At 48.2% G+C, this 13,548-nt stretch overlaps 1 protein-coding gene across 12 annotated transcripts in view; it reads right to left on the minus strand.

Annotated features, from left to right (window-relative positions):
- Positions 1 to 1,748: 1,748 nt before the first annotated feature.
- The window catches only part of Znf384 (zinc finger protein 384), a 32,391-nt gene continuing 20,591 nt past the window's right edge, over positions 1,749 to 13,548 (minus strand). For 8 of the 12 annotated variants that reach the window (XM_045139663.1, XM_045139666.1, XM_045139664.1 and 5 more), the window contains 5 exons: positions 8,416 to 8,640; positions 7,537 to 7,719; positions 6,096 to 6,174; positions 3,978 to 4,136; positions 1,749 to 3,073 (listed from right to left, as the gene is read on the minus strand). In XM_045139663.1, the coding sequence (XP_044995598.1) occupies positions 2,738 to 3,073; positions 3,978 to 4,136; positions 6,096 to 6,174; positions 7,537 to 7,719; positions 8,416 to 8,640 (982 nt within the window). In that variant the 3' untranslated portion in view covers positions 1,749 to 2,737. The remainder of the gene's footprint in view (positions 3,074 to 3,977; positions 4,137 to 6,095; positions 6,175 to 7,536; positions 7,720 to 8,415; positions 8,641 to 13,548) is intronic. The other 4 variants (XM_045139671.1, XM_045139670.1, XM_045139673.1 and 1 more) reach the window with 1 other exon arrangement.

Consider the following 13,548-nt stretch of genomic DNA (forward strand, 5'->3'; position numbering starts at 1 on the left):
TTCGTTTTTATCCTCTGTACATGTCAAGATGACTCAGAAAGGCCCGGGGAGGGGAAGGACAGGCAAAGATGCCATCACACCGGCTGAGTCGAAGTCACCCACCATCACCTTGATCAGCTACTGTATAATGAACACTGTGCTCTATGTTACAAGGGAAAACATGAGCATAAGATGCCCCTACCTTAAGGGAAAAAACTCAAAAAGCCTAAAACTTAGTAGTGTCTCTTGGAGGTGGGTATCAAACCTAATTCATACCTCCTTTACAGTAATTACTAATGTCACAGCGCAGGCTTTTAAGAGAGCTCACTATGTAGTCTCAGACTGGCTTTGAACTCGGGAATGGTGGTGATCCTCCTGAGTGATGGGACTAAGGACGTGTGTCACCACACCCAGCTTGAGGAGAATTTTAGCTTATGTAACAGTCCAAATATATAAAAAGGGGCAAAACGTGGGCAGGTGCTAAGATACAGCAGAATCTGGGCTCGCTTAAAAGTGGCAGCACACTGCACCGGGCATGGTGGCGCAAGCCTTTGATCCCAGCACTTGGGAGGCAGAGGTAGGAGGCTGTGACCGTGAGTTCAAGGTCCCCTTGGGACTATAGTTAATTCCAGGTCAGCCTGGACCAGAGTGAGAGTCCACCTCGAAAAACCAAACAAACAAAAAACCAAAAAAAAAAAAAAACCCAGGCACATTTTTTTAACTTACTGTCCTAGCTCCTTTCTCTACAGAATTTCTCTACAGAATAGCGTTTTTGCAACAAGGAATGGAATGGAAATAGGAGTTTTCTAGCGAATCTGGCCTTACTTGTGGTGAAATAGCCCTGCTGTAGAATTTCACTGTACAACTAGAATCCCAGCACTTTTTTGGGGTGTGGGGTGAGGCTTTTTCCTGGTAGGCTTTTGCTCTAGCCCAGGCTGACCTGGAATTCACTACGTAGTCTCAGGCTGGCCTCGAACTCACAACGTTCCACCTAGCTCTACCTCCCAAGTCCTGGGACTACAGGTGTGTGCCAACCCGCCTGGCAGAGCCCAGCACTGGTAACACTTGGAAGGCTGAGGTGTACCAGCTTGGACTAGCATGAGGCCTTACCTGCACCCTCCTTGATCCTGCCAGGTGAAGCAGCCTGGCCAATGCCAGTGATGGAAGAGCCAGGACAGAACTGGCATCAGAACGCGAGAGATGCAAACGTTACAGGTCCTTTCAAGACCAGACTGACATTTTTTTGGGGGGGGGGAGGGGGAGAGTATGGACCATAACTGTTTTCTTAGCCGAAACTGGTCTCTCGTGTTTAAGCAATGCAATACCATGACATAACTTGTACATAGAAATTTTCCTAAACAGGTTTCACTTGAGAATGAAACTACCATTCCATGGCTGGGGAATTACACACGTGAAGCCTCATCACACAACACCCATTCTTCATTCGTGCTGGTGTCAATGCTTAGCACTGCCCTTAACTTCTCAACCAGGTAGCTTCTCCCGTGCTGGCTTACATCAGCAGCCCCACTGCCTCTGGTCCTTTTACATGAATTTATTTCTATACAATGCTCTAAAAACACCCCTTACTTTGTACATGTTTTTTTTCCTTCATTTTTAAATTGTTTATAACAAGTGTTTTCCTGATTTTTAAAATTTTCTTTTGTCTGAAACTTTCTATTAAAAAAATAAAAAGGCAAAAGAAAACAAAAATGCCATGGCCAGAGGACAAGGTGAGGAAAAAAAGACAAAAATAAACAAAACATCAAATATGAAAATTCTGAGATAATGCATTTATAAACACAGAAATGGTTACAACAAAGATGGCCGTGATGAGCAGGAATATATATATATATACTTGTATATATATATATATATATATATATATATTTATATATTTATATATAAATCCATGTCCAGCATCTGACCGTGGCACCTAGGGAGCTAAGTCCAGTCCTCGGGCGTGCCCTGATTCTTCCCTCTGTAGCACCCGTGTCCTCGGGCTTCGAGAGAACACGCTCCCACAGCTCCTCAGGTCGGAGTGGGGAAGACTTGAGAGTACAGGGCCTTGGATGGCAGAGGAGGGAGGCTCTGAGGAGAATCGTAACCTACTTCCAAGCAACCCTTAGCCACCTGGGGAATTTCAGGCCCCTTGGGAGCACACCTCAGCCACTGCCCCTACCAATAGGGGTAGAACCGCCACCCAATTCCTCCTACCAGCAGCAGCTAGGAAGTGAAGTGAGACATGGAGGGGAAGAAAATGGCTCCCAGGGGTTGGGACACATGCAAAACCTGTGTGTGTTTTTTTGTTTTTTGTTTTTTTGCAGGCAAGCAAAGAATGGGAAGCTGGTTGATCTTAGGGCTCCCTTCTGTTATTGAGAGGGCCAGCCTCTAGTCTTCTATCAGCCTCAACTTGGATGAGGGATAGGAGGGAGTAAGTGCCTACACTGGACAAGTCCTGTGAGGTCATAGTAGATCCTTCCCTTAAGCACCAACCCCTAATATTTAACAGCTTTGCTTGGAAGGGGGCTGCTGGATGACACCAACAGCTCCGGATCCCTTTGCCAATCAGGAAGGCTGACGTTCCTTTTGAAGAGTGGGTGAGAATAAGGAAGGTAACTTGTGAAGGAAAGCCATGCCTGAGGCCCAAGGACACGGAGACGAGGCTTGTTTGTAAAGGAAGAAGAGAACTTTCCCACCAAGAGTTGAAGAAAGGGACCAGACTTCTTTCTCCTCTTCCCAGTGGGTGCAGCACGGATCTCTAAGAGCTGGCCAGGTGCTCCACCTGGATAGTGCTGGTGGTGACAGTGAGGCAGATGTCCTTATGATGCTCCGCCGTCTTATAGGGGGTCAGGTCAAAGGAACACTGGGGCGGAGGGTTGGGGTTGCTGTCTCCACCACCCCCACCCTGGGGTGCTGCCCCAGGGGACTGGAAGTGGGGTGGCGGTGGCTGCTGCTGCTGCTGCTGCTGCTGCTGCGATGCCTGGGAGGCCTGCGCCTGGGCCTGCGCCACCGCTGCCGCCGCCGCCGCCGCCTGCACTTGCTGCTGGAGGTCGGGAGGGTTGTGTTTACGCATGTGTTTCATAAGGTACGTTTCCTGGGGAGACAGTGGAAAGAAGGAAAAAGATGACTTGTGACTAGCACCCGGGCTCGCCCTCTGTACTGGTCAGCGAGCTGGGATACACATTCTGGAGTCCAGGGGTAGGCAGAAATCAAGGAGAACTTTCAGTGCTCAATGTCGACAGACAGGAAGGGAACTTGTAGAAGTTACCGTGGGCATTCCTATGATGGGCAAGGGAAAGGCTGCTATGTTTTTGTTGTTGTTGTTTTGAGGTAGGGTCTCGCTCTAGCCTAGGCTTACCTGGAATTCACTATCTAGTCTCTGGGTGGCCTTGAACTCACAGCAATCCTCCTACTTCTGCCTCTTGAGTGTGGGATTAAAAGTGTACATCATAGCTGGGTGTGGTGGTGCACATTTTTAATCCCAGCACTCAAGAGGCAGATGTAGGAGGATTGCCATGAATTCAAGGCCACCCAGAGAGTGAGTTCCAGGTCAGCCTGGGCTACACTGAGACCCTACCTCAAAAAGCAAAGCACAACAACAGCAGCAGCAGCAGCAGTGTGCTCCATCACACCTGACTGCAAGCTCTGCCGTCCTACGGTCTCTGAGTGAGGACACCACGCCCTCTGGAATCGCGTAAAGAATACCTAGTCCTTCTGACTCAAAAGTGTTCAATGGTTTTACCTTGCTTTATGTTAAAAATGAAGAATCACTGCTGATCACTACAGGCTTAGGGGCACAGCACCCAAAGATTCCTTAGGTATAGGTCTAATTATCTCGGAACACTGGTCCTCCTCAGCAGCAGCTAGGAAAACGGCAGGGCTGCAGCAGGCCATTTGCTGGACTGAAGGGACACAACAGGCCGCTCTCACGGAGGAGGAGGAGGGGGAGGAGGGGGGAGGAGGGGGAGGGGGGGAGGGCGAGGGCAGGCAGCACTCACCGACGTGTACGCCCGGCTGCAGATCGTGCAGGTGTACACCTTGGCGTGCTTCACCGTGTGCGTGGACAAGTGCACCTCCAGCGAGGCTGCATCTGTGTACGCCCGATGACAATTGTGGCACTTGAAGGGTTTATCTTTGTTGTGCTGCCGTCTGTGGGACTGGAAAAATCAGGAGGAATCAGAATGAGCACTCGTTCTTTTTGGCCTGTATGGGGAGGCTAAGGCAGGCTGTCAGGCTTCCCAGAAGCCCTTGCTAGTAACTAAATAAAACTTTTTTTCAAGTTTGAAGAGACTTTGTTAGATTAAGAGAAGAGGGCTGGAGGGAAGGCTTGGTGGTTAAAGGCCTTGTAGGAGACCCTGGCGCACCCATACTCAGTCTCTCTCTCTCTGCCTCTTTCTCCGTCTCTCAGTTAAATAATTTATGAGATGAGAGATTATGAAAAAAAAAGATTATGAAGGCAGGAAGGGGAGAAAGCCCCTATTTAAAAAATATTTTCTTATTTATTTGAGAGAGAATGGGAGAAAAAGAGAGGGAGGCAGATACAGAATGGATGCACCAGGGCTGCCAGCTACCATAAAGGAACTCCAGACATGTGCCACCTTGTGTGTCTGGATTTACAAGGATACTGGGGAATCGAACCCAGGCCACCGGGCTTTGCAAGTAAGCCCTTTAAGTGCTAAACCTTCTCTCTAGCCTGATTTTTGCTTTCCTTTTTCTTTTACTTATTTGAGAAAGAGAGAGAGAGAGAAAGGGCGCCCCCAGGGCTCCAGCACTGCAAATGAAGTAGACGCATGCGCCCCTAGTGCACCTGGCTTACGTGGGACCTGGGGAGTGGAGCTGAGCTCCTTTGGCTTTGCAGGCAAGTACCTTAACCACAGAGCCATCACTGCAACCCTGTTTTTGTGTTTTATTTATTTGTTTGAGAGACAGCGAATGCGTATTTTCATTTGCTGAGATGGTCTCACTATGTCCACAGGCCTGTTTGCGTATGTGACATCACACCCAACCGCCTCAGGAACTGTGTCAGCGCGCGAACTGCTGGAGATTAAACCTAGGACCTGGTGTGTGCTCAGCAAGTACTCTATCACGGAGTTACACCCCTAGTTCCCCTTCCCCTTTAAAAAAAATATTTATTTGTTTGAGAGAGAGACATGGGTGTGCCAGGATATCTAGCCACTGTAAACAAACTCCAGATGCAGTGACACCTTGCGCATTTGGCTTACATGGGTACTTAGGCCTCACAGGCAAGTGCCTCAACAACTAAGGCATCTCTTCATCCCCTCCCTTTTTATTCAATCTTCTTGCCTTAATTTTCCCAGTAGCTGAGATTACAGACCTGTGCCACCAGGTCTCGCTCCGCTGAGTGACTTTTTGGGGGGTGGGATGTGAGTAGTGGGCTTGTTCACGTGTGTGGGGCGCACCGTGAGTGGGACTAGAGGGTTGTGTAGGGCAGCTTCTCCACCTGTTCTCAGTCTTAACTGAGGCAGGGTCATCTGAACGCAGCTTGCTGATTCAACCAGTCCAGCCAGCCTGCCAGCTTGCTGGGGGGACCCCAATTTCACCTCCCATGCACAGGGATTACAGGTGGTTCCCCATGCCCACCTAGCATCTCCAAATTCTGACCCTTTCACTTGTGCAAGCAAGAGCATTACCCATGGAGCCACCTCCCCACTTTTTATATTTTTTGGTTTTTCAAGGTACGGTCTCACTCTGGCTCAGGTTGACCTGGAATTCACTCTGTAGTCTCAGGGTGGCCTTGAACTCTTGGTGATCCTCCTACCTCTGCCTCCCGAGTGCTGGGATTAAAGGTGTACACCACCATGCCCGGCTTAAATTTTTATTTATTTACATGAGAGAAAGAGGGAGACAATGGGCGCACTAGGGCCTTCACTGTCTGCAGAACTCCAGATCATGTACCACCTTGTGTAACTGGCTTATGTGGGTCCTGGGAATGAAACCTGGGTCCTTGGGCTTCGTAGGCAAGTGCCTTAAGTGGTACGCCATCTCTCCAGCCCTCCCCTTTTCTTTTTAACCTCGGTGCATTTTAAGAGGGTAGATAGCTGGCCTGAAAACCTTTGACAACCACAGTACTACTCAGTCTTACGTGGAACACTCACCTGCAGATTGGACAGTTGAGTGAAGGCCTTCTCACAGCCCGGGTGTGCACATTTGTAAGGTCTATCACCAGTGTGGATTCTGCACAGGGCGAGAAAAAAAGAAAGAGAATGGCTCTTAGCAAGGTCACTAGGGACTGGCTCTAACAGACCTTTTCCAGGCTCACAGGCTCCCTCCTAAGGAAGCTCATCAGGTGGACCTGCAGGAGGCATTAGCCTTAGCCCTCTCCGACCCACAGCAGGTCACCTGCCTGTAGCACTCAGCTCAAAGTGAGCCTCTCTCTCCAGGGAGAGATGGACTGAGGCCTTGAGATCTGGGACACAGGCAGTCCACCACGTGGCATTACAAGTCCCAGTGAATGTGCAAAAACACAAGGCAAACACAACTGCAAGGAAAAAGGAAGGTGTAACACTCCCTTGACTCCCATCCTGTAGCCTCAACCTTGCTCATTACTTCTAGATTAAGTTCTGGTATTAAAAAAGAAAAAAAGCAAGAGTTATGCTGATTGCAGAAAGCACAGTAATATCAAGGGAAATACACAGAAACTGCGAGGCGTTTCCCCCAGTCCAGCCTCCTAGTGGCAGGACATGATGAGGTCAGTACCAGTGTGTCCTCTTCTCCCAACAGCACAGGGCCCTCTCCGAAGATGAACAGAGGACATGGAGGCACAGCCACTCGCTCTTCGTCAGAGAAGGTGAACCATGTCTGACCAGTGTTTTCCCAAGCCTCAAGAACACCTCGACGCTGCCGTGTCCTCTTCTCAGAGCAGCGTCTGACTACTTCCAGGTGGGATCACCCGACCACAGCGGAGCCTGAGACACCACCAGAGAAGACCAGCGGCATTGCTACTTGGCGGATTTCCTCCTGTTTAGTAACTCCAGATTGATGCAGTGGACAGTGAGCATCTTACAAAGTAGAAGCCTTTTCATCTTCTATTTGCCAATTTTCCGGAACAGCTTTGTTTTGTTCTCTCCTCTTCCTGGCATCGCTGTTTGAAGCCTTGCTTGTTGCTCGTCCGTGCCACCAGGCTGGTGTCAGCTAACGTCTGATGATGTCGCCTGCTCGTAATTGCGCCAAGGGCCAGGAGTTTGGTCTTCTAAAATCAAATGTCTCTGCTTTAACATGAGAGAAATCTTTTAAGATGTGTGCTTGGTATTTTCTGGAGGGAAAGGCAAGCTGTCAATGCTTCTGGCCTGGCTTTCTCTGCATCCCGTCATGAGGAAAGAGTGCACAGCACTGCACTGCCCAGGACTAGCTCTTGCTCTCGGAGCATCCACTTGATCTCCGCTGCCATCTTGGTCTTCCTTCTCAGCTGCCGGCCATACTCTCCTCCAGCCAGGCCTCTCCCCCGCCCCCCGCATGCGGGTTGTTGTATGAGTCCGGGGCGGGGGTGGGGAGGGCATGCCAGCGGGGCGGGGTCAGTAGCCCGCCCCTCTCCCTTACCGTGTGTGCTGCTGGAGGTGGGAGAGCTGGCGGAAGGCCTTCTGGCAGTAGGAGCAGTTGTAGGGCTTGGCCCCCGAGTGGATTCGGAGGTGCTGGGCCAGGTAGGAGGTGTTGGCGAAGGTCTTGGAGCAGTGCGGGCACTTGTGGGGCTTGACGGTCTCCGTGTGCATCTTGGAGTGGATCCTGCCGGGGAGGAGAGGAGGGGAGGGGAGGAGGAAGCAGTTCGACACCACGGGTTCAGCTCTCTCTGGGTGAAATGAAGTTGCTTGACGGATGAGAGCACCCTCCTCCCTCCTCCCAAACAAGTTCCAGCCTGGAGAGGCTAATGAAGAGGACACCCACATCTAGATTGCTGCTGATTGTAAGTCGGTGGCTAGGATGGCAGTGAGATGATGAAGAGCTGCAACCCATGTCTCCTGGTAAGCTTAAGGCTCTTAGCCTCGTCAACCCTCGGCTTTTTCCTAAGGTTACACACTCACCACAGTACCCTGTTTCCAAATAGCAATTTGAACAAAGACCAGTTCCCCATGGACCTGACGTTGAATGCACACACCTTGGCTCTGAACTGAAGCATATAGTAAAAGCAGGGCCTGCTCTGCAGAAGATTTCCAAACACAGACATGAGAGAGAAACCACAAAAACCGTTCCGGATTTTAGGACTGGAAATCACAATTTTCAAGGGACCCCCAAACAGCTAGAATAGTTTATTTTTCAGACAACAATAAGAGAAGTAATAAGCCCAAATGGCAAAAGTAAAAGGACCAAAAAAAAAAAAAAAAGAAGCAAAAAACCAAGTGCAGGGAAGAGCTGACACAGGTGACTGACATGGCCTCAGGGAGGGTCACGGCCCAGCACTGGCCCAAGCCAAGAGCGCCTTACCGGGTGTGCTGCTGGAGGTGGGAGAGCTGGCGGAAGGCCTTCTCACAGAAGTTACAGCTGTAGGGCTTGGCCCCCGAGTGGATTCGGATGTGCTGGGCCAGGTAGGAGCTGTTGGCGAAGGTCTTGGAGCAGTGCGGGCACTTGTGGGGCTTGGTCTCGGTGTGCGACTTGGAGTGGATCTGCATCTCCGACTTCGAGTAGAAGGTCAGGGAGCACATCCGGCACCTAGCCAAGCAAGCGCAGTGTCAGAGCCTCCCCGCAGGAGGCGCTGCTGAGCCCGCCACCCTGCCAAGAGAAGCCCACCTAACGGTGGCCTCATGAGGCCTACAAGACTAGGAGCTCGTTTCTTTTTTCCTGAGTCAGAGCCACATGCAGGTCATGCTGGCCTCAAACTGCTACCTCGCAGAGAATGGCCTTGAACTCCTGGATCCCCTGCCATTCTACCCTATCTCTTCTGTTTTTGCTTTTAACATGTTGCCAAGAACATAAATTACTCGATGCATGCTTGTTGAATGACTGGATGCCCTTCCTAAATGTGCAAAAGCAAGAATCCTACCCTAGTAAGGCAAAAAGTTATTACAGGACTATGTTAGGTCAAGACTGTCAGTCACCTTGCTTGTAAACTATCTTTTTTTTTTTCTTTCTTCAAGGTAAGGTCCCACTCTAGCCCAGGCTGACCTGGAACTCACAATGTAGTCTCAGGGTGACCTTGAACTCACAGTGATTCTCCTACCTCTGCCCCTCCCGAGTGCTGGGATTAAAGGCGTGTGCCACCACACCCGGCTGTTTCCAAACTCTCTTCAAGCGAAATAGGCAGGGGGAGAGAGAGAATGGGTGTGCCAGGGTTTCCAGCCACTGCAAACAAACTCCACATGTGCACACCAACTTGTACACATGGCTTACGTGGGTCCTAGGGAATCGAACCAGGGTCCTTTGGCTTTGTAGGTAAGCACCTTAACCACTAAGCCTTCTCTCCAGCCCTGTTTTCAAACTCTCAATGAGTTCCTTCCCTAAGTTTCCCCACAAAGTCTGTCCCCTGGTAGTCCTAAGCCCCATGTGTGAGAATGAAGAATTGACTAGATTCTCTACTGTCTTCTTTAAATGTTTTATTTTATTTTATATTTTTGTTTTTCAAGGTAGGGTCTCACTCTAGCCCAGGCTGACCTGCAATTCACTCTGTAGTCTCAGGGTGGCCTTGAACTCACAGTGATCCTCCTACCTCTGCCTCCCGAGTGCTGGGATTAAAGGCATGTGCTACCACGCCTGGCTTCTAAATGTTTTATTTTTGTCTATCTATTTGAGAGAGAGAAAGAGGCAGAGAATGGGTGCACCAGGGCCTCTAGCCACTGCAAAGAAACTCCAGGCATGTGTGCCACTTTGTGCTTGCAGCTTAGGTGGGTCCTGGGAAATCGAACCTGGGTCCTTTGGCTTTGCCGGCAGTGCCTTAACAGCTAAGCCATCTCTCCAACCCATCTCCTGTCTTCTAAATAACTATTTGAAGGGGCTTTTCTAAGTCTCAGGTGTCTGGTCTCTACTGTACAGCTGATGTTCCATCAATCATCCACCTTTTTCTTCCATCCCCACACCTCAAGCCAATCAAATGAGAAAATTTTAAAATGAGCTCAGGAATAGGTTAAACCCTCAAGTCTTTAGAAGGGTTGCAAAACAATGTTCCATGCTAAACCTAGTACATGAAACTAATGCCATCACTCTGAGGTGACATCAACACACTTGTAATATGCTTTTAACTAGTCACCTGAACCAATGATCCAGCCTGCTCTGACCCTACCCCAACAATACTGAATAAGGTTTCTGCCTTAAGATAAGCCATAACTACTCAGACTTTATTAAGTAAAGCAATTCGTATGTGAGTTAGAACAGTATCAGTCCTGTAAGCAGCTCACTGGTGCACAGGATGAGGAAGCAGAAAGGGCAGTGACCTGGAGGCCATAGATCTAGGGCAGGCCCTCTTCTCACCACCTAGCTTTGTAAGAGAGGCGTGGAACACTGCAGGGGTGACTTCTGCAGGCCCCCCCCCCCCCATTTACCAGTAACTCGTTAGAAAATACAGAATATCTGAGATTAGAACTAGAAAGAACTCAAGTTTCCAGAGAAAAGGTGTCACTGTCCGTTGAGGAATGGCATCCCTACTGATGCTTCTATTAAAACCCGAATTGTTGACAAAAATTTGTATTTCTCTGTTCACTTTAGTGGCTATTGTCTGAGACGCTACAACACCGCAGAAAGATGGCAGAATGGAGACACCTAGCCTCTATTCAGTTACAGGTTTGTCTATTATCCTAGACTGCAATTTTATGGTCTGTAAGATGGAGATCATTTTTTTTGTAAACTTTTTTTTTGAGAGAGAAGAGGGAGAGAGAGAGAAGAGAAGGTAAGCCTTCAGCTGCTGCAAACCAACTCCAGACACATACGCCACCTCGTGCATCTGGCTTACATGGGTTCTAGGCAATCAAACCTGAGTCCTTTGGCTTTACAGGCAAGTGCCTTTTGCCCTTTAGAAAGGCCAGAAAACACCCAGAACATTGTCCAGTAGCTAAATTTTCTCTGGTTAAAAAAAAGAAATAGCAATAGCTAGAGGTAGTGCTCTATACCTTTATTCCCAGCACTCGGGAGGCAGATGTAAGAGGATCACTGTGAATTTGAGGCCAGCCTGGGACTACATAGTGAATTCCAAGTCAGTGTGGGCCAGAGCGAGACCCAGCTTTGACCCAGATGATTAGTGTTCGCAGTGTTGTGCTGGTGGGTGAGCTCACGCTGTAAGTACTTCACTAGTGCTGAGCCAGCAACTAGGTGCAACACTGCTTGGAAGACAACTGTCCTAGTTTCAAAACAGGCTCTCTGGCTAAAATTTCAGTCTAGATACAGCAAAATATTCACTATATGTGTATGTGTGAGCATGTGTGCATGTGCATGGAGGCTAGAAGACAACCTTGGGTGATTTTCCTCAGGCCTTGTCTATCTTCTACAAAAAGTAATTTAATCCCAGCACTCAGGGAGGCAGAGGTTAGGAGGACTGCCATGAGTTCAAGGTCATGATGAGACTACAATAGTGAATTCCAGGTCAGCCTGGGGTAGAGTGAAACCCTACGTCAAAAAAAACAACAACACAACAACAACAACAAGAATTTACCTGGGCTGGAGAGATGGCTTAGTGGTTAAGGCACTTGACTGCAAAGCCTAAGGACCCAGGTTCAATTTCCAGTATCCACATAAGCCAGATGCACAAGATAGCACATGCATCTACAGTTTGTCTGCAGTGACTAAAAGCCCTGGCACACCCATTCTCTCTCTTCATCTGCTTCTCTCTCTCTCTCTCTAATAAATAAGGGTGGAGGGCTAGAGAGATAGTTCAGCAGGTTTGCCTGCAAAGCCTAAGGACCTAGATTCAATTCCCCAGTACCCACATAAAAGCCTGACGCACAAGGTTGCACAAGTGTCTGGAAATTTTTTGCAGTGGCTGGAGGTCCTTTCTTTATTTGCCTTTCTCTCTCCTTATTAAATAAACATCCTAAAAAGTTTTTTTAAAAAATTTATTGCATATCACCGGTATACATGTATGTTTGAGAGCAAATGCATGTATGTGGAGACCAGAGGTAAATGTGGGTGTCTTTCCTGATTATTCCCCCTTTTATTTAATGAGGCAGGCTCTCTCAATTGAACACAGAGCTCATGGATTTAGTCTAGTCAGCTTGCTGGAGGATTAGCCATTTCTTGCTTCCAAAGCACTGGGATTACAGGTGGGCTGTCACACCCACCCACCATTTACATGGGTGCTGGAGATCTGAACCAGTCCTCAAGTAGTTAACTTTAAAGACTAAGATAACTCTCAAATCTCAATATGTTCATTTTAAAAGGTGCTATGAACGCTGGAGAGGTAGCTCAGTGGTTAAGGCACTTGACTGCAAAGCCTAAGGACCTAAATTTGAGTGCCCAGTACCCATGGAAAGTCAGATGCACAAGGTGGCACATGTGTCTGGAGTTTCTTTAACAGTGGCCAGAGGCCCCAGTGCACCCATTCTCTCTCTCAAATAAATTTGAATTCACTATGTAATCTCAGGGTGGTCTCGAATTCACAGCAATCCTCTTACCTCTGCCTCCTGTGTACTGGGATTAAAGGTGTGCGCCACCACAGTGCACACCTTTAAAATAAAAAGGTGCTATGGCTTGAACCCAAGGCCTGTCAAATACCAGGCACATACTCACCACTGAGCTATCGCCCTAGACCAACATGTTCATTTTAACTAAAAAATGATAATAATTAATAAATAAATAAAACCTCATTGCTTTGTGTATTAAGGTGTTCTACATATAATTGTCTCATAGAGTGAAAGTTAATTATAAAAAGAAAGTAATTTTGGGAGACTGAAGCAGGAGAATAGCTACAAGTTTGAGGCCAGCCTAGACAGTATAGTGGGAGACTGTCTCAAAACAAAACAAGCCAGGCATGGTGGTGCACACTTTTAATTGCAACACTCAGAAGGCAGAGGTAGGAGGAATGCCATGAGTTCAAGACCACCCTGAGACTACATGGTGAATTTCCAGGTCAGCCTGAGCTAGAGTAAGACCTAACTCGAAAACCAAACACCCAAACCCAAGAAAAGAACCCTCTTCAATATATATTTTTCTATTTTATTTATTTGAGAGAGAGGACAGAAAGGCAGACAGAGAGCACACTAGGGTCTCTAGCCATTGCAAATGAACTCTAGACGCATGTGCCACCTTGTGCATCTGGCTTTATGTGGGAACTGGGGAACTGAACCTGTGTCCCTTGGCTTTATAAGCAAGGGTCTTAAATGCTAAAGTATCTCTCCAGCCCCTCAATAAAGATTTTTGTTTATTTGTTTTGATTTTTTTGAGGTAGGGTCTCATTCAGCCCAGGCTGACCTGGAATCCACTATGTAGTCTCAGGGTGGCCTTGAACTCACAACCATCCTTCAACTCTGCCTCCCAAATGCTGGGATTAAAGGTGTGTGTCACCATGCCCGGCTCAATAAAGTTTTTAATTAGCAAACAATTTGTAAATCTTAATGGAAAACATACTGGCAAGCCCAGTGTGCAGCACAAGCCTGTAATCCCAGTCTGGAGGAATCACGGTTCTCACCCCCAGTTACT

This window comes from Jaculus jaculus, chromosome 23, assembly GCF_020740685.1.
Source record: "Jaculus jaculus isolate mJacJac1 chromosome 23, mJacJac1.mat.Y.cur, whole genome shotgun sequence".
Classification (NCBI taxonomy): Eukaryota; Metazoa; Chordata; class Mammalia; order Rodentia; family Dipodidae; genus Jaculus; species Jaculus jaculus.